Source organism: Camelus dromedarius, chromosome 8 (assembly GCF_036321535.1).
Source record: "Camelus dromedarius isolate mCamDro1 chromosome 8, mCamDro1.pat, whole genome shotgun sequence".
NCBI classification, from domain to species: Eukaryota; Metazoa; Chordata; class Mammalia; order Artiodactyla; family Camelidae; genus Camelus; species Camelus dromedarius.
In genome coordinates, this window is record NC_087443.1 from 65,952,234 (window position 1) to 65,980,054 (window position 27,821).

A 27,821-nucleotide genomic window follows, 5' to 3' on the forward strand; every position below is an offset into this window, starting at 1 on the left:
TCTCATTCTTCCTGGAAAAGAATGAAAAGATATTAAGTTAATAAGTATTTTTCATGGCAACTGCTTAGTATACTTAATGTTTGACTTGCAAAATGGAAAGGCTTGCTCACTATTATCGTGGACAACATTTTGAGGGGATGTGAGGTAGGACTTGAACTAGCTTTAGGTTTTTTGCTTCAGTGTTCCCCTCTCCCTTCAATTCAAATCTGTTTTTCTATAACAACTAAATTGCAAATGTTAAGCTATAATCATGGAAATGGGGTTTCTGAAAAACATCTTGTGAATTACTAATGTTTACTAATGTTTTTCAACTTGGGGGTGGGGAATTTCAACTTACAGAAAGGATGAAAGAAACGCCCAATGAATACCCAAGATGTACCCACTGTTATTATTTTGTCACATAAGCTAATGCATTATTTTTGAGATATAGAGAGCTACATTTGTACGATATGAATTTCCCTCCCTCCCTCCCTTCCTTCTTTCCTTTCTTCCTTTGTTTTTTGCCAGTAAAAATATTATGTGGATGGATTAAGTTGTATCAATAGTGTGACTTCCAGGTACTCAGCTTCCTGGAGTTTGAGACCCCTTGTTCTATTTGGCTACAGGGTTGGAATATAAGGAATCATGTTTGTGATAACTGCCAGATTGAATACCTCCAGCACCAAATGTGCAAGATACATTATCTCTAATCCTAACAGTGACTGTGCAAATCAGGGTCTCATCATTGCCAGTTTACATATTTGGTAACTGACACTCAGAGAGATTATTGAGTCACTCAACCTCTCTGGTAAAAACTGATCTGTCTTTTTGACTACAAAGCTTTTTTCACAAACATTTTCTGGGATTCTCAGGGGAAATTTTAATGCAAGCATATGGGAAGTTCTAATTTTAGTTTCTGGGAGAGTTGCAATGTTAATTTCAGGTAATTTCCCTCAACCAAAGAGATAGGAGGGCAGTGGAAGGTGGAGTTTTATGGAAACCATAGTTAAGACTTTAGTAATAGAAACTAAAGATGATGAACTAACCACTAACAGAGCCCAAGAAGACGGGTACAGACTCTTAGAAGCTATATGTAGTCGGACAAATTACCCTGACTCGCCTCCTTAATTGTGAAATGAGGAAACAATCTATACCTCTTTACCTGGGTTCTTTTGTGAGGCTCATTTTGCAAATACAAGAAACTGACGTATCGTTTTATCTGTAAGAGGAAGGAGGGAGAGAAAAGGAGGAAGGCAGAGAGTGGACAGGACATTTTATCTGCAGGAGAGGGTGGGGAGGGGAAAGATTTAGGTAAGGATGACAAATCCAGGGGGGCTCACTTTCCTGGGACTGGTGGGCAAGTTGACAGAAACTCACAGTCCAGGGGGAGAAGAAAGCATCATTCAGGGAGTTCAATTAGTTGCCGGGTCCTGGAGAACCCATCTCCAGAACTGCCCTCCGCGCGGCTGCGGGAGGAGCATGGGTTGGCTTGAGACCCTCAGCAAACTTCTCTCCAGGCCGTGGAGCACCCGTGTGCTCTGGCTTCCAAGGCACCCAAGGGACGCTTTTCCTCGCTTCCTGGGGCTGCCCCTGCCACGATTTAGAAAGCCGTGCGCCGGTGCGAATCTTCTGGTAACCACTCTCTGGGGTCTCTGCCCAGCTTCTAGATGTTTCGGCGGCATCAGGCGCCTCCCCAGACCTCTGCCCGCGCGCCAGGACTTCACACCGCACCTTGCGGGAAGGGAAGGCTCCTCAGTGCAGGATGCCCTCCTCCATAGCTGCGATCCGGTGTGTGCAGGTGAACTGGCGCACACTGGCTCCGGGCAACCAACACAGCTTCAGAGGCGGTGATCTAGGCGGTGCGTTGTCCTTTTTATCCTTTACATTTCCACTGAGATTTGCCAATAAATAACAAGAATAAAACGTGCGCATGGTTTTGTCTTTGCACTCGCGGGATCGTGGCAGGTCTTTTAGAGAAGAGAGGAAATAAATGAAGAGAAACCACGGCAGCGCTACCCGTTGCGTCTGGGGACCCCTGAAATCAGGATCTGGAACTGATAATTTGGAGAGCTCTCGGGCCTGGTCATCTAAAAAGACCTGGGGTTATAGGTCCCACCGGCCTGGGGGAGGGTCTGGGCTTTTCCCCCGCGGGGTCGGGTCCCTCAGGCACGAGTGGCGCTGGCCGGGCTCCAGTCGCAGGAAGGTGCCAAGCCCCGCGCACTTTTAGCTGGCGATGCGCGCGGACGCCCGGGGCACGCTCGGTCCGCCCTGCTTGGCAGGAGCGCGCGACGCCGCGCGCGCCGTCCCCAGGGACAACCCGGAGGCGGCCGGGCTTGGGGAGAGGCAAGAGCTCGGCGTCGGGCGGCGGGCTGGCGTGCGTCTCGCCGCCTCGCGCGTTTGCGCTGCGCTGCTGAGCGCCGGGCCCCGGACTCTGAGGGCGCACGGTGGCGGGTGGCGCGCGCCGTTCCCGGGAGCGGCGGACAGAGCTCCGCGGACCACCCCGGCGCCGAGAGGCTCCAGCCGACCGGGAGACGCCCCCTGGCCCCCACCCACTGGGTGGCCCGGCCGGGCAAGCGGGACCGGCGGGAGGAGGAGGCAGAGGCGGCGCTGGCGGGACTGCCTCCTCCCCGCCCCTCGCGTCTCCTCCCCGCGCTGCCGGGAAGGACAAGGGGACTGGGTACGGGGACCCCGGCCAGTGAGCGTCCGTGTCCCGGGGCCGCCCCTCACGCGCGCTTTCCGGCCGCGAGCTTGGGCCGGTCTCGCCTCGCATGGTGCTGGCCTCAGCCATGAGCCAGGACGCCGAGCCCAGCTGCCCCGAGCAACCCGACAGAGATGCCCGCAGCGTGCCCGGTGCCCCAGCGCCCCCAGCACCCCCAGGCCCGCGAGGGATGCAGCCGCCTCCGCCGCCACCGCCTCCGCCCCAAGCCGGCCTACCCCAGATCATCCAAAAGTAAGGGGAGGGGAAAAGGGGAGCGGAGTCCCGGGAGCGCTTGGGGAACACGCCCCGGGCGCCCCGTTTCGTGGCTTCATCTCTCCTGTTCCTGTTCAACTTCGCTCGGCTGCCTTGCGTTTGAAGTTTTCTTGTCCTCCCTCTCGACAGAATCGGTGTCATTCTGGCTGCTTGTGAGGTTGGGGAGAGGAAAGCCAAGCTATTTGGGGAAAATAATTTTGCTCTTCTCACCCCCTTTCTCTTCTTTTCAGGGATGTAACTAGATATTTAGAACTAAAATAGCTCAAATTGGGGGAAATGGCCCAGAGACTATATTTTATCTTTCTGGTCCTAAGAGGCCACTGGAATGTATGGAGAGCCGTGCGTGAGTGTGTACGCGCGTGGGAGGGTATGGAAGTAAAATGCCGCCGGAAGAAGCAACCCTTAATGGTGCCCCTGAAGTCAACCAGTGACACTGGGTGAAAAGGGCGGTGAGGGTTCGCAGACAACATATTTTGCTTTGTCCTGAAAGAAGTGTTTACATTTTCCAAGAAGGCCCTTGCAGAGTTCTCAGCCGCGCAACCGTTTTCCATTAATGTTACCGTCTTGTGACTCCGGCAAACTGTGCGACTTGGGTCGCAAATTTTCTGGATCAGCCGTCCCAATGCGTGAGTAGCTTGGGGGTTGTCAATAGGCTCTCGGAGGCTCTTTCAGCCCATTTGAGGGACATGAAAGGAAAACGGTGAGGTTTCGTTCGTTCTTTAGAGACTTTGTTTGACAGTTTAAGGCCTAGAATGTTGGTTTGTTTGAAGGATCTTTATTAACTCCTGAAGGTTTCCCTCAGCTTGTAATGAAGTCCTCAAAACTAGTTTAAGAAGTATAGGAAAGTCTGAATGATGAGTGCTTGGGCGAGACTGATGAAAACGAGAAATACACACAAGTACAGCAAAATCTATCTCGTGGGACCGAGCAGAGATTTTCCAGCGCTCTTGTATTGATGCTTTCTTTGCGTTATTTAAACTTATTAAAATGTAGTGAGCCAAATAACCACTGATGGGGCATAAATGGAAGTAAATATTGTTTTTAAAGACTGACATGTAATAGAAAGAATAGTGAAATTTTAAGTTTGACATCAAAGAAGGCTGGTATCATATTTCAGAACAAAATGGTTCCCCCTTTTTTTTGACTGGTAGGATACTAAAAGCTCCATTTATGACAACTTTTTGCTGTGGTTTGATTTTATATCACTTGCAACTATTTACAAGTAGCTAACTATTTGAAACTGAAAATATTTTGTATTGTTTTTGTGTTCCTATTGTTCTGCAAATAATTTCAGTGAAGATTTACTAAATAGGATAGACAATTTAAGTACATCATTACTTAAAATTTCTCTTTAGTCCTTAATATGAATTAAACTAACAGAGAAAAAATATTCAAAACCTGAAGTTTATTTAGTAAAAGAGAGAAAAAGAACCCCTAATTGACTGATGATTAATTGGGAAACATCTGATATGCTTATTACCAGCCAGTGTCCTGTGGCTTGAGATCAGGCTGCACATTAAGTTTGTTGAGTTTGCTTTGGTATTGTAATCACCCTGCATTTTCCTATCATTTACTTTCAATTTAGGAAAAAAACTAAGACCTTTATGTTCACAGAAAAACCTTTGTAAATAGATGTCTGATTATGAAATGTTACCAGGTTGAAATAAAGGCCATTTTGTGGGAAATGGATCATTTCAATTGTATTTCAGTTACCTCAAGTAATAAATAATTTATTATTTCCGCATAATAATTTAGAAAATTCCATCTCTGGAATATTTTATTTTAATAGATAAGACTGAGCTATTCAAAGATGGCCCCTTTTGCTAGTAGTCCAGGACGGAGATCTCAGAGAAGTGCCTGATGGCTCTGCCTTGTTTTGCGTTGGTGACGGATCAGTGTTCAGGCGCTAGGTCCAAGGCCAGTGAATGTGCCCATGGGATTTGATGTTTGCGCACTTAAGTTTCAAAGTTTCTCTTTATAAGGATGATTTGGGGTTTGGGCTCCCCTCAGTACCCACTGAAATTCTGCTGGAACCAGGCATAACATGGCAAATGCTTTGCAGGTCTGTCTTTAAAGCGCTGAAACTTGAGCAGGTTATTTTGAAACTGCGTTTGCATAATTTAATCTGAGCGACCATTTTTATGTAGTTATGAGGTGCTGTTTGCATCAGCCATCTTTGAGAAAATATAGTGGGGTGATTGCCCTCAGCCACAAAGTGAGCTGTCCGCCTCTTGATTTGAAAAATTTGTGAGCTTAGAGCTTTGGATGAAATTCTCCTCTAGTGGATGGCATGTTAAATATATTTTATGGGGGAACCTGTATTTTTTTTAGTTATATGAGTAGGGTTATTATATAATTTGATTGCTTTCAAAATGATGAAGATTCAGTCTTCATGTTGCATAGTGTGTAAAGATTACAAGGATTTTTTCACTTCTTATTGTCTACGTTTACTCAGTTTCATTAATGATAGTTTTCATTTTGGGTAAAGTCAGTAACTTTGGTAAAATAACAGTCATGATCATAATAAAAACCGAGTCCTATTCACCTATGTTATATTTGGTCTTAAGAGAATGCAGTGTCACAGTGAATGTGACTGATTTTGGTGTTTGTTTTATGGAAGCCAGTCTCGGTGTTTGTGAAGATTGTGCCAAAAGTTAACTACTGTGGAGTACTTTTGTCTTCTTCAGGCATATTTAGTTTTCTCATTATTGCATTGTTAGCTTCAGTCAGGAATTGTCCATGACCTCTCTGCTCTTATTAACATCTTGTTTTACCTCTGACTCCTGGCCAATTATTCCCCTTACCAATAGAGATTATCAGTTATGTTTAGACACATATAACTAATATCTTGTAAGATTTTTGTTTTAAACATGCATGCTTTAAGCTGGCCAACATGGAGATATTATTGGATAAAATGTGAAGCATTATGTAAGCCATTTGGGCAGCAAGAAATAGGAATAACACCTTAAGAGGAGATTTAGGATGAGTTTAGGAAGTCAGAATAATTTGAGGGCTTAAAAATATATATCTTCATATAAGCAGAAGTAAGACAACATTAATGTATATCATTGAATGTTTTACCAGAATTTGTCTCCTTGAATATTCACAGTATTTTATTTCCAAAAGTATTTTATATTTTAAATTTGTGCTTTGTAACCAAACCTAATTCTTGATTTATAAGAAGTTATTTATTAACCTTGATGAATATCAGAAATTAAAATTTTAGGTGCTAAATTTAAAACTCTTCAGAATGAAAACAGGGCCATTTAGTTCTGCGTGCAGTGTTGAAGCCAGCTGTCAGATGTGGCTACAAAGTGTGACACCAGTCCTGGTGAGAGTGAACCAAACAAGCACACACATCATCTATGAGGTGAGCACGTAAGTGATTTTCCTAAATTATCTGATTTGCAGTGAAATATTCCTAGTTAAGGTGTGATATCAGGTTGAATATTTAATTTGTGTATAGATGACTTATTTTTTCCTTTCCAGATTCTTTTGGTAAGCAATGAATAAAAATAAAATATGAAAATAGAAAAAGTTTTGGTTTAGCATTTGGTAGTTAGTGTCACCAGCATATGTTTGTGACTTATGAAGCAATCAGCTTTGATTGCTAAAGTTTATGGTCTTCTGCATAGTGTTAGGATGCTGGCCGACTGTGTTATCAGAGCAAAGTGCTCCTGGATTCAGCCTAGAAAATGTTACAAGTAGTCACTTGGATTGCAGATAATTTTACAAACATTTTCATTTGGAAGGATCTCCATGTAACTCTCAGAGAGTGGTACATGGGCAAGTTGTGTGTGATGTCCACCCATTTTGATGGGCTTACTGACAATTATATTCAGAATCAGAGAGGAAATAAAAATATGCCAAAAAGGGACATTACATCAACTCATACTTGGTCTTTTCTGGAAAGAGGATGGAATTTCTAACATCTGTGCCAGTTTCTAACATCAGTTTGAATCCATTTTTAGGGGAAACAAGGATACACTTGTAGAAGGAATTTTGAAAATTTTAAACACCAAATTAAACTGCACATAAGACAAGCATTCAGCAGGAGAAAACATCTGAGAGGGTTAATCGTTTACCCAAAACAGGGGAGGAAAGAGGGTGGGTTCTTTTCTTAGCATTCTAAAAAGTTTCTTTGCTTTACTAGAAAGCCTGTTAAGGGAATTTTTTTTTTAAAGAAATTTTGCTTGAGGGTTTGTTGTGGTAAGTATTTTTAGGTAGTAAGTGTAGCCATGCAGTTATGAGTTTTTCTCAAATTGCCAAAGTGATCAGTATTATGAAATGTAGTACATTATTCCCATTAGTCACAGTAAATGACTATACATGTGGTGCACACAGAGCTGTTCTGAGGCCGGTGCTGCAGGGGAAAAAATAAGACAAATTTTATTACCCACTTTATTCTTCTATCCACTTATTCTCTTGCTGCCGCTTTAGCACTTTATCAAATTAATAATTTTAAAAGCTCATGTTTGTCAGTTGGAATGTGGACTCTGATCTGTTAAGATCTCTTTGCTTATGGGAATAGCCACCAGGGAGGGGGAAAAACCCCCACCAGGATTGACTCACAGTGAAATGATCCCACGTTATCCAGTTTATTTCTCTCTCTCTGATTTATTTTTCTTGTGGCTGTAGGTTCTTGACTCCAGTTAAACTAATATTTCTTCCCTGCCAACAATAGCTAATCCTCAAGTAAACAAGCCAATACAACTCAATTCACAGCTTTGATAAACAAGAATCTACAAAATGTTAGGAACTGAGGTCTCACCAAGGGATGGAATTAAAATGGACTGAACTCAACTTGGAAAGCACGAATGGAAGGAGTTTGAGATAGTGGAGTTAAAACTCCAAAGACAAATTCAGAGGCAGGACTCTCCCCACCAGCCCCCATCCTCCCTGGTACCCCTGTCAGGCAAAAGCTTGAAGGAGTCTCCTGTGCCACAAAACCCCACTTAATCCGATTTTTATTTCCTGCTACAGTAATTATCTTGTTTGTGATGGTCTAACTGATACGATTTTGTGTATTTTAACAGGGAAAGTTTCTGTGGATCCACAGCTGGTGTGAGTGACTGGTAGCTGTGTTTAGAATAGCGTGCTGAAAAGTTTTGCAGAGAGTAAAGTGATCCGTATTCCAGAATCAGGGCAAAGATGGTAATTAGTGGCTTGCAGAAGGGAGCACATGGCAATTCCCTTTCTGGTTAATGAGCCTGGCTGGATCTTGGTGATGTGTGTATGTTACCCTGGAAGCCTCATATTGTTTGTTCCCACCAGTGAGAAGACTGGGAAATCTTGACTTTAATTAAGAAGGCACATTTTTGAATCAGGAATGTGAATTTGGTTTCCAACACCACCAAGGGGCTGTTGGCGGTGGGCTGATATTGTGCCTGGCTCAATGGGTGGTCACTGTTTAAATTCCATCCAACTAAGGTTTCAGTTTTCGACATTTACAAGAGAGCAATTTTTGGGGTATTTTGGATTTAATGCGTATATCCATCTAATATGGTAAGTCTTTACAGCGGCAGAAGTTACAGCCAAGTTAATTGACCCTCCCCTTTCCTACAATTCCTCCTGGGTTTTATAAGATGAATAAGTCCCCTGATAGTTTACAAGGCAACTTTTCCAACTCGCTGACAGCATCTCCATCAGGGGGAGGGTACATATTGATGTGAATGTATTTTATGAGCAAAAAGGGAGCTGTTAAGCAAGTTGTATGAGGACGTGTTAATAACTTGTAGCTCAGTTTGCCAAATAAATCTTTCCACGTGTTCAGAAACAAAAGGGTCATGCCTGCATTTGGGGAGTGGTTTTCACTCCATGAAGATAGTTTTCATACCACTTTTCCCTTCTTTATTGTGGGTATTTTCTTTAAGGATGCACCAGGGCCATTTGCTGCTGCCCTTTCTTTGCACCTGCTTTCTCTCGATCATGGTAATGACCTATCAGTTCCCAGTTGCCACTTCCACTCAGGCCCCAACCTGGAAACCTCCATTCATGGCTGTCTGAACATCGTAAATACTTTTCAGTTTTGCAGCTTGCCTATAGATTGTCTTCCAGGTATATTTCTAGTTCTTATTAGATCCATCCTTAAACCTGACCTCTAGCATCATGATGCTGATGGAGTAGACAAGGTGATATATATTTCAAACACATTAATTTCACTAATTTCTCCTTTTGCTTTATTTTGAGTTCATTATTGAATAGAACCATAGATAGTTAGGATGTTCCCAGGGTTGTCAACTGTAAAATGAGAATCTTTGCTCTAAACTAATTATTGGGTTTCTGACAAAGAGGGTCAGAGAGAAAAAGGAAACTCCGGATTGGGAATGGGTGACCTGGACAAGACAATTAACCTTCCTAATTCCAGCTTCTCCAGGGATTGGAAATGATCAATGTCAGTTCCCTCCAAGAATAAAATTACGTGGATCCCCTGAAATATTGCTGAGTGATCATCACTGTAGAATGTCTCCCCTCTCCTCTTGGACATCTGCTGGGGAATATATCCCTTATCAGTTACATTTCAGTCACGGGCACAGCTACCTGTTTGTGAGATCACTCACGGAAACTGCAGTAACCACAAAAAGAGAATTAATTGCTTTCTCCAACACCTGCAAAGTATATTTGGATCAGTGACATAATTTTAAGACAGAAAAGTAGACCGTAATGTCAGTGAAAAGGAGGGTGTTTCATACTGTCTTCTAATTGCCACAAACTTTTAAAAATAAGGGGGGAGGAGGGTATAGCTCAGTGGTAGAGTGCCTGCCTAGCATGCACGAGGTCCTGGGTTCAATCTCCAGAACCTCCATCAATAAATAAACAGACAAACCTAATTACCTCCACCCCGCCCCCCAAAAAAAAGAATTTAGAAAAAAAGAACTTTTAAAAATAAAAACAATCATTTTGGAAGGTTAATTATTTTGAAATGTTGAAGTGAATGTTTGCAAAACGAGTACTGTTCTTAAGTCAGGAGACAGATCCAATCATTTTCATGTGTGTGAATTAGGTTGTATTAAATACAGGCAGGTGGGAGTGTGTTTGGTGACATTATTGTTTTTAGAGGGAGAAAACGTAAGCATGGGCCCGACAGACGCTTCCAGGCGCGAGCCGGCTGCTGGACTCGGACTCGGTGAGCGGTGCCGCGTGTTCAGGCGGCCACAGCGTGGGCTGCAGCTAGTCGCCCGAACGCTTGGCGGAAAAAACATTTTGAGAAGAGATCGCGGTTCTCCAAAAGCTGGGCCTCAGGTTTCCGTGGGGCCTCCTTGAATCAAAGAAACCAAATGTTGTTTCCAGAGCCTTCTAAAGACAGCGTCTCCTTGGGGCCCTGCGTCCTCCTGGGCTCGCGGGGTCACTGATAGCCTGGAGTTACGGAGCGCCTTTATTTAATACTTAAAAAGATATTTTTAAACTTTCTGCAGAAAAGGCATATGGCTTGTGTGATTAAGTCTTGATTTACAGACTTTAAGTTATTTACATAATGAGGATGAACATAAGGATATCTACTGCAGCATTGTCTAGAAGAGCAAAAAATTAGAAACCACTTCTGTGTTTCTCATTGAGAAAATAAATCATGTGCATGTATAATATGTGCCACTCAGCCATTAGAATGATGCCATGTTTTATATTTATTAATATGGGATATAAAGCATACAATACTGTTTAACTAAAAAAAATTACAGTGTGTATAGAGGGATCTCATGTTTTTTTAAAAAAATGTGTATGAGTGTGTATGGGTACCTGCAAGCCTGAAAATCATCTAAAGAACAAATATAAAGATGTTAACAGTTGTTCTAACTGTAGGTGGTGCATTTATAGTGGTTTGTCTTTTTTTTTTCCTTTTCTATGCTGTGGTTTTTTTGGTTTTTTTTTTCTCAATGAGCATGTGTTAGTTTTATAACCAGAGGGAAAAAAACTATTCCCATTTTTAAAAATGAAAATAGGACTAGACTGTTCATGTTGTTATTGCATTGTGAGACTGACTGGGCCATTACCGTCTTAGATTTTAGACCTGGAATGCATCTGAGAGCTGCTATCGCCCAGCCCTCCTGTTTTTCTAGGTAAGGCAAGTAAGGATCAGAGAAATCAAGTGAATTGTTCCGTGTTACACAGCTAGGTAGTGGTCTGGCTGGGATAGGAATCCTCAGCTTTCCATCTGTTGCATTTTCTGCTAGCTGCCCTTTTGTCTGCCTGGTAGTGGAGGAGAAAGAAATGGGGAACATTCGTAAACTAACCACTTTTTTCTGGCTCTAGTCTGCTCAAATCCCCCAAGCGGATTTTGAGGGCATCTTTGGATATGTTACTTCCTCCCACTCTGCCCCCAAAGGTTTTTTTGGCTCGTGGCAGTAGACTGGGTCTCTCCAGGGCATCTCATGCTCTTTTCCATCCTTTTAAATGGAAGCTGAGTGTCACATTTTCTTTCCTGAACTATTGGAAAGTAAACTTCATAACCATAATTCTGTTGTCATATCTAAGAAAATTAGCCTTACTTAAATAATTTTTTCTAATAAACACTTTTTCCAGTTGTCGGAAAAGTGTCTCATATAGCGATTTTTAAACCCCCCTCGTTCAGGTTCACAGTACATTTGTTTATGATGTCTCTTTCAAGTTAGCAAGTGTATATGCCCTTTTCTGTTCTTCATGACTGAAGATTGAGGCTAGTTGTCTTGTAGAATGAGCCATCATCTGGATATGTCTGTTGCTTCCTCATGACCAGATCCAGGTTAAGCATTCTGTCAAGGATGTGCAACGGGTTGATGTATGTTCCACTAAGTTTGATTCTCTTGGTTGACATGGCTACCGCCAGATCTCCATCATAACGGGACATTTTTCTTTTTGTGGTTAGTAAGTTGTCTGTGCAGTGATACCATGAGACTCTCTGAATATCCTGTTTCCCAACAAACTTATGTCTAGTGGTTTTATCTTTTAGTTTGACCTTATTTTTTAAAAAGCCCTTCAGTGAAATATATGGAACTGGAATGATAACTAAATATCACATTAGAATAAATTAGTTTGGATAGGTTGGTTATATCAGACAGCCTTGCAAATACGTTTGCATTGTACCAGCCCTTAGATACTATCTGGAGCCTCCGGATTTTTCTAGTCTTGGCTTGATAGAAATTTGACTGGTGGGCCTGCCACTTCCCATTTAACTCCCCCCCCCCCCACCAGCAAATATTCTCTCCCGGGCTGCAGTACTTTTTAATGTCCATACAAATTGAATATAAATTGCTTTTAATGCTGATGGCAGTGAATGGATGGTAATGTAATTTCTGCTAGCTCGCACAATTTTGGGGGCGTCCTCAAAGCTCTTTTGACGCTTTGAAGAAACCTTTTATCTCCCTTTTCAAAATCACTGTGTGAAGCCAACTTTAAAAATGACCGATGACTTGCCCTGGAGCTGGTCTGTGACTACCGGGTTGTTCATGCTTTTTAGATTTAAGTTACACAGCTATTTTTGCCTCTTCCAGATTGGTACTCTTATTTTCATGTGCAAAATATGTATGAGTGGGGAAAGTGATGTGGGGGCTAGCGAAAAGAATCAGGAGCAGGCATACCCTATGTTCTAGACTCAGCTTTGCCACTACTAACCCTGAGCCTCAGTATTCTCATCTGTAAAACGGAATAGTAATAATGAAGTGAACAACAACTAACATTGAGTGCTTCCCGTGTGTCAGCTACTATCTAAGCACTTTATGTATGTTCAATCCATTTAATCATTTAATTCAACAGTAGTCCTGTGAAGTTATTCTCTTCATTGTATAGATGAGGAAATCAAGTCGCAAACTTAAAAGGACTCAGCAAAAGCTAAGAAAAATAGTGTTTATGAAAGAACTGGCAGGGTGAGGCTGGGATGAGAGAATGTTATGTAAATTCAGGTGGTCATATCATCTCTATGTGAATATCTACATCCTCAAAATAATTTATAGAAAACCCGTCATGTACAGAGAAAATATTATTTAAAAAATTGCTGAAATTTGAAAGTCAGTCAAATTTAATTTGAGACAAACTAAGCAATCCAATTAAAAACACTTTTTTATTCCTTCTGTTTCTTGTAGCTTTAAGTATTCCTTTTGGTTTAAGGTGAAGTCCATATCCCAGTTTAAATTCCCTGAGCAAATCTGACTCTGGCATTTGATTCACTGTCTTATTCTACTTGCTATGCATGTTAGGCTAGATCTGAATTTGATGCTCACAGAGAGTATATAAACACTTATAATCCTCTCAGCATGTGCTAAAATAATAACAGATACTGATTTGCAAAGTGAGCCCCTGCCAAATTCTGCCAGACCGGTTTTGAACCAATTAAAAAAATCAGGATTCAGCAATGATTTAAAAGTGTCGTAGGCTCCTATAAATAGCAGAAAGAATTTCTGACTTGAAATGTGGCCACATCAAGTTCGCTTAGTCTCCACCAGACATACTCTTGAGCGGTTTTAGCAGACATTGTTACAGGTGTTCTTTTGCTTTAAGAAACCATTGAATGTAAAAAGCAGACTTAATAGGATCAATAAATCAGGGCAGGCTGGTTTGCTTTTGACTTTCTAAAGGGTTTACAGTAAAGACCCTTTAAACTGTGAGTTCCTCGGTTTATTTCAAATAGAAATTTAATAAGCCTAAGAATTTAGAGGTCCAGTGGTAATTTTTAAAACATTTTTTGGTCTTTTTTCAATTTTACAGCAGTGTAATTGAAGTATGTCCGCAGCTGCACGTTTAACGTATACATCAAACAATCAAGATAGTAAATGTCTTTATCACCCCCAAGAGTTTCTTCATGCTTTTAATAATTTTTCCTTCTCTCTTTCCCTTAACCCCCTCCCCTTCAGGCTACTAGTGCTCTGTTTTCTATCATTATAGATGAGGTTGCATTTTTTAGAATTTTACAAATGAAATCATAGTACATACTCCTTTTGTTGCCTGACTCACTCAGCATGAGTTTTTGGAAATACTACTTTAAAAAACTGTAATAAAATACAATGTAACATTAACCATTTTAATTATTTTAAAGTGTGATTTAGTGGTATTGAGTACATTCACAATGTTGTTTAACCGCTACTGCTGTCTAGTTCCAGAACATTCGCATCACCCCGAAGGGAAACCCTGTCCCTAGTGAGCAGTTATTCACCATTTTCTTCTCTCCCAGGCCTCTGGCAACCAGCAGTCTGCTTTTTCTGTCTCTATGGACTTACCTGTTCTGGACAGTTCATATAAATGGAATCATACAATATGTGGTTCATCTATGTTGTAATGTGTATCAGTATTTCATTCCTTTTTATTGCCAAATAATATTCCATTGTGTGGATAGACAATGTTTTGTTTTTCCATCCAGTCAGTTGATGGATTTGGGTTGTTTCAGTCTTTTGACTGTTGTGAATAATGCCATTATGAAATTTGTGTGCAGGTTTTTGTTTGAATGTCTGTTTCTGATTCTTTTGGTTATGTATCTTGAAGTGGAATTGCTGAGTCATATGGTAACTCTGTGTTTAATTTCTTGACGATATTTCCACGCTGTTTTCCCAAGTGGCTGCACCATTTCACATTCCCACCAGCGATGAATGAGAGTTCCAGTTTCTCCACAGCCTTGCCAACACTTGTTTTCCTTTTTAAAAAATTATGGCTATCCTAGTGGGTGTGACATGGTATCTCATGGTGGTTTTGATTTGCATTTCCCTAATGACTAATGACTTGAGCATCTTTTCATGTGTTTGTTGTGTTTACGTCTTCTTTAGAGAAATGTCTATCAAGTCCTTTACCTAATTTTTGAGTTGTTTATCTTTTCGATGTGAAATTGTAAAAGTTCTTTACAATTTCTCAATACTAGACCCTTGTCAGACATACAATTTGCAAGTATTTTCTCCCATCCTGTCGGTTTTCTTTCAGCATATGATTTTAAGATTCATCTAGTCTTCTGCATATTTTGAAAGTATGGTCCCTTTTATTGGTGAGTGGTATTCCATTTTATGAATATATCATAAATTGTTCATCTATTCACCTGTTGATGGACATTTAGGTTGCTTCCAATTTTTCTGGCTATTACAAATAAAGCTGTATGAACATTCCTTTGCAAGTTTTAATGTGGACATATCTTTTAGTTTTCTTGGCTAAATATCTAGACCAATGATAATTTAATCTTTTGAAAGCACAGATGTTATGTGTTAGAATCATTGTTCTGGTGAAAACACCTCTGCATTTTTATTACTGTGTCTTTGAATGGAATTTATTAATATGAGTCTTCAAGGCTTTTAAAGAACAAACACTTCTTCATCTTCCTTTTTGGTGCTAGTCACTCATTAGCTTAGTGTTTTGTTTTGTTTTGTTTTCCTTCTATGGTAGACTCTTCCTTCAATAATTTTTCTTTTGGCAAATAATTTTTACCCTGGAAATTGAGGCACAAGATGAACAAGAAAACAAAACTTCAAGCTGAAAGGGACCCTGGGGGTCATCTAATTCAATTTTCTTGTTTTGTAGAAAAGGAAGTCAGGTCCAGAAGGAAGACCAGATTTACCAAATGCCACTCAGCTATCAGAGAATTTAAGTGAGCAGAGAAAGTGTACATGCCCATGAGGGTCATTTTAAGTCTCCTAGCGATGAGGGGACCACAGATGCCACAGTGCAGGGGGGAGTGGCAGCGCTGTATCCCTGCCATGCTGTATGGTTCACAAGGCACTAGGGTTTGTACTCCTAGATTATCCCATTTAATCCGCCAACAACCCTGTGAAGTAGGTAGGGATTAAGTAAGTACTAGTAGCTCAGGGTCCCCTAGCCAATGGTTGGAGAGCTCAGGCTCGGCGCCAGGCCCTCTGACCCGGTCCAGCCTGTGCTGCCTCCTTCCTTCTGCTGCCCCTTCCTACTTTCCGGGCCCACAGCCACTGCCTCAGGCCTCCCAGCTTCTCCCTCCCTTGCCTCCAGCTGGGCCTGTCCTCAGATCTTCTCTCGAGACCAGCGCCACAGCCTTAACCTTGTCACCTGTTGGCTTACAGCCCTCCGGAAGCTTCTCGTTGTCTGTAGGTTGAGATTCCGATGCGTAGAAGCCCCTTCTGGATCTGCCCACGCGTAGCTGTACCGCCCTGGACTTGCCGTCTTGGCTGCCCTCATGCCCCCTCTACCTGTAGCACCTTCTCTCTCCTCAACTCAGACATTCCTTTTGATTCCTGGATTCTGCTTAGGACTCACACCTTCTAGGGAGCTCTCCCTGGCCCCAGGCAGCAAGTGGGAGTTGGTGGCCTCCACTGTAGCGTTTACCCCACACTTACCTCTTGTTGATCTCCCCCAAGGACCCTGCCGAGTCCTTGCAGCCAGGGCCCCTGTTGTTCATCTTGGTGTCCTCAGCATCCGGCAGGGTCCCTGGCACAGAGTTTGTTGAATACATGAAAGAAGGAACAACTTAAGTGCAACCTGACTTTTGATCTCACTGACTTTGTGATGAGGAAAACCACTCAGGAGGGTCCCATGGCTGAGAACTGATATGAGACCCAAGCTTGGTTTTCTCCAACTTACGTTTTGTTTGGGCTGCCTGTCTGAAAGGGCTGGAGAGACACAAATACTCTGCTTTTGTGTTTGGAAAGGTGTGTAAGTGTGGATGGAAGCTTTGGTCTGAGCTCCACCGTCAAGCCACTGGGTGAGCAGAGGTATGGGCTTCTTACAGGATGTGGGGTTGGTTGTAACAATCAGTGACATGACACATGGACTGGAATATAGGAATGAGGTGCTGAATACACGTGTGTCATCATGTAACCTGACCTTTTGTCTCACTCCATCATCTCCAGCCGGGGACCTGATTGTGCCTTTAAAGGTACAGGCAATTTCCAGGCTGAATTTCGTCTGTGAGATTTGGGTCAAATAGGAGAAAAGGTGGACATGACTACTTGGAACATCCCTTCCTTAGGCCCCGTTGCCTCAGAGCTTTTAACAACAGAAATTTCTAGATCACAGAAAAGATTTTTAAGCCCAAAGTGAACACTGCTTATTTCAAGCAATTTCTAAAACAGTACAACTCAAGACAACTGCCACACTAGGATATTTCTTTATTATCTTGACATGGCGATGATGACAATTTAATTGTGGAAATGGTCGTGAGAGTTGACCTGTGGCAGCTGCAAAAAGAGTTGCCCAGGAAATAAGTTATCTGCTGTGATTTCCCACTGAGCTCTACTCCGACCACCCTATTTAAATTGAATCCTGTATTTTCCAGTCCAAACCCCCTTATTTCGTTCTTCTTTTTTTCATAGCACTTGTTATCATCTAACAGATTATACAGCTTACTTATTTTACTTAACTATGTTTTTGTTGTCTATTATATCACCTCCCACCCAGCCTGTGCCGGGGAGTTCTATTCAGTGATTTCCCTCCACTCCCCCCAGCCCCCCGGCACCTAAGAACAATACGTGGCACCTAGAAGCAGCTCACTGTATATTTGTTGAATGACTAGATGACATGACCAGGTTAGTCACAGATACAAGGTGGCATTCGTTTCCTCTCCGAGCCCACCTAAGATATGAACTACATGGGCTGCAGGGTCTGAGTTTTGTGATTCAGGAAACTGCAGTGAAGTGCAGGATGTTAGAGGACCCCAGCGTCTGCTCCTGTGTGATTCTGGGGGGTAAAAGAAGGCATAAAACCTGGGCTGCTCCCCTGGGACCTGGCATCCATGACTTGGTGCTCTTCTTGTGTCCTGGCTTCGGCAGTGGCCAGTCCTGTTGGATTCTCTTTGGCAGAGATCTGACCTGTGCATTTGGTGGGATCTTGATGTTGGATGAAGAGCAGCAGGGCTAGGTCTCACTCAGTCCCTTGAAGGTCCAAAAGACTGGAACAACCTTGTGTCCAGCAACCAGGGATTGGTAAATAAATGTGGCTATATCCTCCCACACTATGAGACCATCTCTGTGTGCTGTAATAGAGAAATCCCAAGGATATAGCAAGGGAAAAAAGCAGAGTGCAGAAAGTGTGTGTAGTTGCCTAGCTTTTGTGCAAGAAAAGGGAAGAATAGGAATATATGTATGTACATTATATGGCATGTATATGTAAAATATATGTGTGTGTTATACATAAGATTTATACGCTTGAATATATATTCACATTTCCCTTTGTTGCATTAAAGTAATGGAAGGATAAACAAAAAGAAAACCTACTAAAATGTTTAGCCATGAGTGCAGGTGGAGAATATGGTTGAGGGGAAGAAGGTGTGAATGTGAGGCCCATGTGATATCAGGTGATGTACCCGTAACGGACGATGGGGCAGGAGGCTCCATGAAGGGCCAGTCCTGCGGTCTGAGGAGGTCATTCTAAGCTGATTCTGAATCTGTGCCTGGGGGCTTGCATGTGGTTGGGGGAGGGGAGGGTCTTGATGGAGGTAGGAGAAGAGATGCATTTGCAGAGGTGAGAAAGACCGTGGTGAACTGGGAGCCTCAGAGTAATTCCACTTGATTGGAGGTCAGAGTGTGTTTCTATAGTTAAGGAGCATGGATATGGGATGAGTTGGCTGGGAATGGTGAGAGCTGAGGATGTTAAAAAGGCAAGATGCTGGTGATGCAGAACCATGTTTCTCAAGGTGAGGGATTTGGCTGGTATCTTTTGAGTAGCCACTTGTAAGCAGCGGTCTGATGTCTTGAGATGGGTGTTCTGGAAAGATTACATGGGTATTGGAGAAGAGAGGATAATTGGCAGAGTTGTGTGCGTGTGTTTGCGTATGTGTAGGCGTGCCCCTGGGGGTGCAGATGTCAGCTGGGAGGCTCCGGCACTAGTCGGATGAGAGGTGATGAGGGTCTGAAACGTGGAAGCACCGCAGCACAACAGTTGAAGGTGGGGATTGCAGCTGGAATAGCTGGATGTGCATCTTGGATCCCTACTTGCTTGCTAGCTGTGTGGCTCTGGACAAGTTACTTAACTTCTGCACTCTTTCATTTCTTCAGGTGTAAAATGGGGCTGATAGGGCATCCGTGTCATACTGTTATTGTGAGGAGTAAATTGGATTATACATGTGAAGGAGCTTAATCTCAGACACTGGGAGGATACTGTGGGGAAAGGGATGCTCAGGGGAGATGCTCTTCAGTGGTGTGTGTGCAGACAGGAGCCAGTACCCGGCTTTGGTACCATCACAACCCACATCAGATCTGTGATTTCTTAAAAGGAGGAAAGGGGACTAGGAGAGGAGAGAGCACTGACAAGTACCACCCCAGCCCCGGCCCCACTTTGACATTTCAATTCAGGGAACCACTTGTTATCACACAGACCTAAACTAACCTATGGTATTTTCAATCTAAATATTTAAAACTGTGCCCAATTTCTCTGACAGAGAAAGAATTATGTGTAAAGTGTGTATTGAAGTCAGAAGAGGCAAAGGATAAAGGCAGTTCCTTGAGCCCATCACTGCCCTTTCTCAAAAAAACTTCCTTTGTCCAGAACATGGAGAATTGAATTAGATGGCTTTCATTAAAATCTTTTTCAGGGATTTTTAATTAAGGCCCCTGAGATCTCAGAGATTTTTTAAAAAAATTAAAGTCAGCATGTAAAACTTATCACTCATGGTGGGAATATAATATACTGCCACTTCTAAAGAGAGGCATTTGGCAATATTTAGCAAAATTAGCTGTGCATTTTCTTTTGACCACACAATCCTATTTATAAGATCCATCCCCAAAATACACAGGCAAAAATAAGAAAAGACATATGCAGGAGACTTTCTGTGGTGGCATTGTTTGTGATAGCAGAAGACTGGACACAGCCCAAATGTCTATCGATAGGGAGTGGGTTGAGTAAGCTATGGGACATTCATACAGTGAGTTTCCTTAGAGCTATAAAAAAGGAAGGAGGGTGATCTCTCTGCATAGCTGTGGGATGATCTCCAGGATATATTGTTAAGTGAAAAAGAGCAGGGTGCCGAAATAATAGATAGCATGTTACCCTTTATCTGAGAAATACATATGTATTTGCTTGTAAATAAGGGAAATGCAAGAGTAAACAAATAACATTTGCTGATTACCTGTACAGGGAGGGAGGAAATGGGTGGATGGATGAGGGATAGAAGCTAGACCTTTTTGAATGTGTTTTGTAGATCTGACTTTGGAACCCTATGGATGTTTTTCTTAACTATAAAAAAAAATTAATTAAAATAGAAAAAATAATCCCCCCAAACCAAGATTAAAATGAAACAAATTTATATATCAAGTTGGTAGCTTAATCACACATAGAATTATTTCACATAACTTTAAAATGCAGTAATTTGATAATACATCTCCAGTGGAATGTATCTTAAGGTCAAAACAAATTCCAAAGAAATCTTAAGCTGTTTTCAGTAATATTGTTAGTAATAATACTTTTTGAAGTTTTTTTCTTAATTGAAGTATAGTCAGTTATAATGTGTCAATTTCTGGTGTACAGCATGTCATACATATACATACATATATTCATTTTCATATTCTTTTTCATTAAAGGTTACTATAAGATATTAAATACAGTTCTCTGTGCTATACAGAAGAAATTTGTTTTTTGTCAGTTTTTATCTATAGTAGTTAACATTTGCAAATCTCAAACTCCCAATTTACCCTTCCTACCACCTTTTCCCTAAGTAACCATTTGATTATTTACTGTGTCTGTGAGTCTGTTTCTGTTTTTTAGATGAGTTCATTAGTGTCTTCTTTTTTCTTTTCCTTCTTTTTGTTTTTTAGATTCAACGTATGAATGATATCACATGGTATTTTTCTTCCTTTTTCTGGCTCACTTCGCTTAGAATGATGACCTCCAGGTCTATCCATGTTGCTGCAAATGACATTATTTTATTCTTTTTTATGTCTGAGTAGTGTTCCATTGTATAAATATACCAGTACTTCTTATCCAGTCATCTGTTGATGGACATTTAGGTTGTTTCCATGTCTTGGCTATTGTATGTAGTGCTTCTGTGAACATTGGGGTGCATGTATCAGTAATAATATGTGTATATATATAAAGTAATTATGTTAAAATCATCAGAAACCAATATTTTTAGTATGATAGAGAAGAGACAGCAATTTTGTAGTCGAAGATTTTGAGTAAAAATCCTGGAATCCTAAATTTGAATTGAAAATATCAGTATGAACTCCTGATAAATTTTTCTTTAACAAATGAAAAAGTGTTTCCTAACTCTGTCCACTGAAAAGCCTAGAAATAATAACCAACTTAGTAGCAATAAGCACCTGTAGCATCCAGATTGTGGCTTCTAAATACGGTTTCCCACCAAAAGGGACTAATAAGAAGGCTCAGAAAAAAATGGCTGATTCCAGGTCTGGGACAGGAAATGTACCAAATGAGTTGGCATATCTTGTATCAGAAAGCAAAGAAGCTATCAAAGGCCGAAAGGACTCAGGAACCAAGTTGAAGGGCCTCTAGTGCCCAAATATGGAATAATTTGAGCATTGAAAAAAATAACTGTAGTGGATCCACATATATCAAATATGTTCCAGTGTATAAAATCCGTGAGTTAAAAATTCAGTGGTTTTCACTGGAGGTGGTTAGGGAACCAACTCATTCTGAACACTGGCCAAGAAAGGGAAAGAATCAGGCATTCATTTTCTCCTTTTTTATTACCGTAGGGAATGCAAATTGAAGATGAGGATAAGTTCTTTTTTGTAGACTTCTATCTAATAAATGCAGAAGGAATTATAGAATTGGAACATTACCATTTTGCAATCCCTAGTGAAATAATGAATTTAGATCACATGGTTATTAAATGGCTGCTGAAACATTAGTTGAAGCCGATGGGAAACTTTATAATGGACGGACCAGGCTGATGACATTCAAACCCACTGATCAATCAGTGTTACAAAAAAGAAGGACTTCCAGGCATCATTTGCCTACTGATGCCATAGGAAGTACACAGCACCATCAAAAATAGAACCTGAATCTATGCCAGGCTCGAGATCGAACTATGAGTTTATAGAAAATATGGGGGATAGAGGAACATGTCAAAACAACACCATGGAGGTAAAAATCCACCAACTGGAATGTGGGACAGTCTTTAGGCCAGAAGATCTTCAACAGATAAATTACAAGAGTAAGAACCTCAGGAGGGGTTATCTATGAATTAAAAGAAGACTAGGAATATTTATCAGCAAAACGCAGTTTATAATCTTTGGATCTGAGCTCAACCAAGCCAACTATTAAAAACAAACTGTGCCCCATGTCTTGAATACCTAACACATAGTAAGCATTTAATAAATATTTTAAAAATCGCTACACTAGGGAAACACAAGATCTAAAAGTAAAAATTCTCAAGTAGTTAGAGTAACCTCTCATGGGAACTGCTCATTAAGCTCGATTAAATAAAGGCCCTTATTTTTACAGGTTGTAGAACTGACTTTGATTTCTGTGGTTCTTAGTTTTGGTTCGTGTTTGCTATGGGGTGGAAATTAAGTCTTTAAGTGCAGTCTACATGTATGAATAAAGTAGTATCCAAAACAAAACAATTTATGAGATGACTTAGGATGTTTGAACAGACTGGACATTGAGGCTAAAGAATTATTTATTTATTTGTAGTTGTGATAATGATACTGAAATTATGTTAAAATTAAAACATTATTATATTTTAGAGATAAATACTAATTTATAGATGAAGTGATGTAGCTGGGATTGGCTTAAAAATAATAGCGTGGAGGGTGAGGTTGGGTAGGCATACAGAGTAATAAACAAGATTGGCTAAAAGTTAATCATTATTGAAACTGGGTGGTGGGTACATGGGACTTCATCATACTGTTCTCTCCACTTTTGTATAGTTAGAAAATTTCCATAATAAAAGTTAAAAAAATAAAACTAACAGCTCAGTCAGTTGACCAATTCTGATTTCAGCTGTTCCTGAATTTAATTTTGAGCTATGGGGTATACTCTTCTTGAAATCAGCTGTCTAGTGTTGAGGGCTAGGATTCAAACTCACATCTGTCTGGCCTCAAAGCTCCAGGTCTCTCCATCTTACCCTGTAATTTATGCCCTTCTATGGCTCAGACTATTGTGGCATTGTTTAGAATGAGGATTTATACGGTTTTACAAGTGGCTGTAATATAAACATGGAAAAATGGGGGGCAAATTGAGAACCAAAAATCAGAACCAAAAAACCAGAGTTGTCTTCCTTTGAGGGAGGGAAATTTACCCAAGTGAAATGCACGAAGATGGAAAAAGATTGCATCGACCACCTTGACCTTGTTGGACTTTTTCTGTTGCACTAACTACCCTGGGGTTTGAATTGAGAGAGACTTAGCTAAAGCAGTGTGGCCCATTCCTTACTGGCCATGTGACCTCACTGTTCTGTGCCTTGGTTTCTCCAGCCAACCTTATATGTTTGTTGGGAGGATTATGTGAGTTTGTAAGTCCTCATATATTTACTAGGAAAGAAAGCAGAAGCACAGTTCATATGAGATCCTACTTAAGAATCCCAAAGCTGGGCTGGGCATTGTGTGCTGGAAGTACCTTGTGACCTGGACACCCCCACCCCCACCCCCCAGCCCTCGTACTTTCTCCAGGACCTGGGGCAGCCTTGCCCAAGTGTGGAAGGACTGTGTAGCCTTGTTGAGGAGGCTCTGTGCTCTAAGGGTGGTAATGTTCCCACCTGGCCATGTTTTATTTTGTTATGTGACTTGATAGCCAAGGGCAGCTGGAGTAGATCCTTCTTAGGTGAGTCCATGGAAAAGTCCAGCTGGATAGCTGGAGGCCAGTTTTAACTTCACCGTCTTTGAGATTGGAAGGAAAAGGTGAAATTGCTTGTCCTTTCTGAAGGAGGTATCACATTGGCTCTCTCATCTACCCTGGGTACCCCCCACAACCACACAACCCGCCCACCTTTCCTCACTAAATCTCATAGCACATGGGTCTCCATCCTGGCAGTGTGGCTCTTTCCATGAGTCCTCTAAGAGCTCCTGGCAAATGCCCTTGGTTGAGTCTCTTGGTCACCTGGGAAGTGTCCAGGAGCCATACCTTGTGGCCTCTGACCCCTGGGCGTCCCGCTCACTTCCCCCCACTGCATGTGACCCGCCCACTTGCCGGGGGCTTGGGTGTGAGGGAGCTGCCGGCCTGGGGAAGCTCAGCCAGAGGGAGCCCTGATTTACGGACTGTCCAGATTTAACTGAGGCTACAGCACTTTTATTAATAGAACATGCTGCATTTCCTTTTTATAAAAATATGAAGATCGCTGCCCTCATGAAAATGCCTGGTGACTTTCTGTCTTTAGGGCATGTTCATCACCGGGCTAAAATTAAAAATGAAGTCAGGCCCTTCTTAAGCCTATTTTTAACCGAGTTTAGCATATGAATGTGAACGTGAAGTCTTTCTTTAGATCTCCCTTAACTCAATTACTTACTTATGCCAAGCATCCCGCCTGGAATTCCTGAGCTGTGGCTGTCTCTACCTACAGTGGGAGGCCCAGAGGGAAGTTAGGGACACCTCGCTGATTCCCTGCTATCTGAGTTTGTGTGTCTTCGCCTATCCCAACTTCAGGAAAGGTTATTCTGGAAGGCGGAGGTGGAGCTAGTCATTATACTGGAAAAAATAAAACAAAGGGACAAACCCACCAGCTGACCTGTGGCCGTTCTGTGATGCTTAGATATCAGGTAGCCCCTAATTGGTCCATATTTTTCTAGGGGCTCCAATTTAGAAGGGGCCACTTGGTGGAAGGGGAGACAGAGGTTGCAGGGGAGACTTTGTCATTCAAGCAGAAAGTGCGAAGGGCCCTGGCATACCACCAGAGACTGGGGACGACAGGTGGAGAGAGGCAGAGGGGAAAAAACTTAACAAGTGTCATTCCTGTCCAGAGGGTTCATGATGAGTGATGAGAGTGCTAGGGAAAACGTTCAGAAACCCTCTTAAATCCTGTCTTTGAAATCTGTTTAATGTCTGCTCTTTGAGGACTGTGAAGGGAGGGGAGGGCAGAGGGCAGAGTTGATCCTAACTCTTAAGATTCTTTGGCCTAAAGTTTCACTTGAAGGCAGGGACTGACAAAGGCCCTTTTTTGGACTTCTTCCTGGGGCAGTTCTCTGTGGATATTTTTTGAGTAAGACACTTTTTTGAAAAGCCTGTTCATCATGATAAATCCTGTCTCTTGCCTTTTTTTTTCTGAAAAGTGATTTTTTTAAATGGTGATTTTATGTGAAAAATAGTTTGTTCAAGTTGTGTCATTTCTCTTTGCACTTTTACATGAATGTGTGTTCAGCACCTGTTGTCCTGAATTCCTTTTTTTAAGGGGTTCATTTTTGAGCAGGGAAGAAACTTCCTTCTCTTTTTTGGGGATGGCAACAAAGCCATTGTTGAGGATAAGTGGAAGATTAATTTAAAATGTCAATTTTTTTTTGCTAATCCGCTGATAGTGAGGTTGTTTATGGCTAGGGAACTTTGAAAATGTTTCCATGGGGAGTCTGAGAGGGGAGTTTGGGAAAGGTGTCTGTGTGTGTGTGGTCATTTTACTTTTTGGGAATAGGAAAGATATTTGAACAATGAGCTCCTTCCATATCTGACTTGCATTTTCTGTTAAAAGCAATCAAAATGAAGTATGATAGGTCACATGATAGTATTTATAGGTCACTACAATCTGTCAAAAAAAAAAATCTCTGGGTTTTTGCCTGCAGTTTGATAAACCACTTGCGTGCTTTAATGATATTTTCGATAAAATTTTGGATTAAATTGCAACACTTTTAGGCCCAGAAGGTTGTTTTCAGTTCTGAAAACTTTGCACCTTCACTTGGTTGCAGTAAATTTTAAGGGACATACTATATATAAAAATAGATAAAAACCAAATTACTTCTGTATAGCACAGGGAGCTATATTCAATGTCTTGCAGTAACCTATAATGAAAAAGAATATGAAAACAAATATATGTATGTACATGTATGACTGAAACATTATACTGTACACCAGAAATTGACAGGTTGTAACTGAGTATACTTTAATTTAAAAAAAATTTTTTAAGGGACAGTCTCTCCTAGCCAGATTGATATTTTGGGGTCTGTTCAGTTAGTAAAAGGAGGTTAAGTGTAGGGGTGGGACAAAGGTATACATTGCCACAGTCCTTAAGCACAGTGACTGAAAGATGCTCTCCTGGTCTGGATAAGGCAGTTGCTTGGGACTTGGTGAAGGGACAAACCCCTCATAAACAGACTGGCTGAACTCAGAGTAATATGCCATTTGTTTGAAACCATTCAATTTTACCCTCTTCAGTTCCAGATATTCTTGTCTTACTTTTGACCTTGACTTAACTTTATTCCTTAGTATATTTAATGATTCATCCTATGAAACCTTTTGGTTGTTTCTCTTAAGGTGAGCATTTTTGTCTTGTTTTTTCCTTGCCTCAACTCGATTCCTTAAAAAAAAATCTAAGGATTTCAGAGGCGGGTCCAAGAAACACTCAAAATCACTCTTATCTGTTTCCCAGGGACTGTCGGGTGGTGCCTGGCATAGGTAGACAGATAAGGAAATGAAGAATCTTTCATATTCTTTCAGGCATATTCTGAAATTGTCCTCTGAGGCGAGATCTGGGCTGAAATTTCTCGTGACTGGACTGTGTTTCTTTAGATCGTGTGCTTGTATGTGAAAAGCCTCTGGCATTAGTTGGTTTTTTCACTGTTATCATGACTTGTGGGATTGAGGCTGGGCCTGGAATCCACAGTGTTGTCTCAGCTGGAGTTCCTAGCACAGCGGCTCAGAGCGGTGCTAATTCCAGCTGCCAGCAGGATCCCCCCTCCTTGTCTGGTGAGGGGGAGCCCAGCTCAGGGAACATTTAAATGCAGTAGAATCAGCCCTTTGCAAGTTTCCTTCTGGATGCTCATGGCTTGTAAAAAATCTGGCTTATTCTCCTAGATACTTGAAGACATACTTCCCTTTCTCCAGATTTTATTTATAACAGCTCTACTGTAACGATATAAAGGGACATTTTTGAAAGAAAAATAATTACCAATGATCTCTTTGTCAGGCTCAGTTATTTGACTGCTTTGTCTTCATTCCTTTAACGGTTGGTCATGTGCATACACTTTGACATATTACATGCGACTTTATGTTGTTTTTTCTGCTTAACGAGATATTGTAAAAATGTTTGTTTTGGCAGCTGCATCATTTTCATAATTTAATTTTCCACAACGGCTTTGTACTTCATTGAGCTGAGCTACCAAAATTTGTCTAATTATTCACCAACTGATTGACAATTATGGTTTCAGTTTTTCACTTTTAATACTATAGTAATGGATATCTTCATGCATGGAGCTTTGGAATATTTCTCAGGAATGGGATTACTAGGTCAGAGGGTATGAATATCTTTCTTGTTCTTGATACATTTGCCCTGTTGCTTTACAATAAAGTTGTACCCAGTTTACAGAGTCAGCAGTAACTTATGAGGGTTTGAGCTGCTCTATGAAACTCATGAGTTTCACGAGAGGATAGGTGAACCACTTTGCCTGGGGTTGAATCCCAGTTTCACCACTTGCCATTCACCAGCTGTGTGTCCTTGGGCAAGTTACTTAACCTCTCTGTGCCTCAGGTACATCCTCTATATAACCATGTATGGGGATAACCATAGTACTTACCTCATGGGGCTATTATTAAGAATAAGTTAATATTTATATAGTACCTAGGAAAGAGTATGCAAATATTATGCACTGTGTTTGTTAAACACATCTCTCCAGTTCAAGATTTAAAAAAAAATTAATAGAAATAAAGTGACACTTTGCTTTTTGTATTTTTATTGTTTATTAACATTCCTGAATTATTCGGAGATCTCAGCGGAAATAACCAGGTCTAAGGAGAGGAAAGCTGATCCAGCCATAAAGTGACAAGTATTTCTAAGTAACTCCCCCTTTAAAGTCTCTCTTTTGAAAAGGTAGATTCGATAATGTTGATTTACAGAACAGATCCTTTCTGGTGGGATTATTCACATTAT

The 27,821-nt window shown here is 41.3% G+C and overlaps 1 protein-coding gene across 1 annotated transcript in view; it reads left to right on the forward strand.

The window, feature by feature from the left end:
* The first annotated feature begins 2,658 nt into the window (after positions 1 to 2,658).
* Positions 2,659 to 27,821, forward strand: part of RBM20 (RNA binding motif protein 20) — a 180,569-nt gene continuing 155,406 nt past the window's right edge. Inside the window, exon 1 of the mRNA XM_010983270.3 lies at positions 2,659 to 2,929. Coding sequence (XP_010981572.3) covers positions 2,748 to 2,929 — 182 coding nt within the window. The 5' untranslated portion in view covers positions 2,659 to 2,747. The remainder of the gene's footprint in view (positions 2,930 to 27,821) is intronic.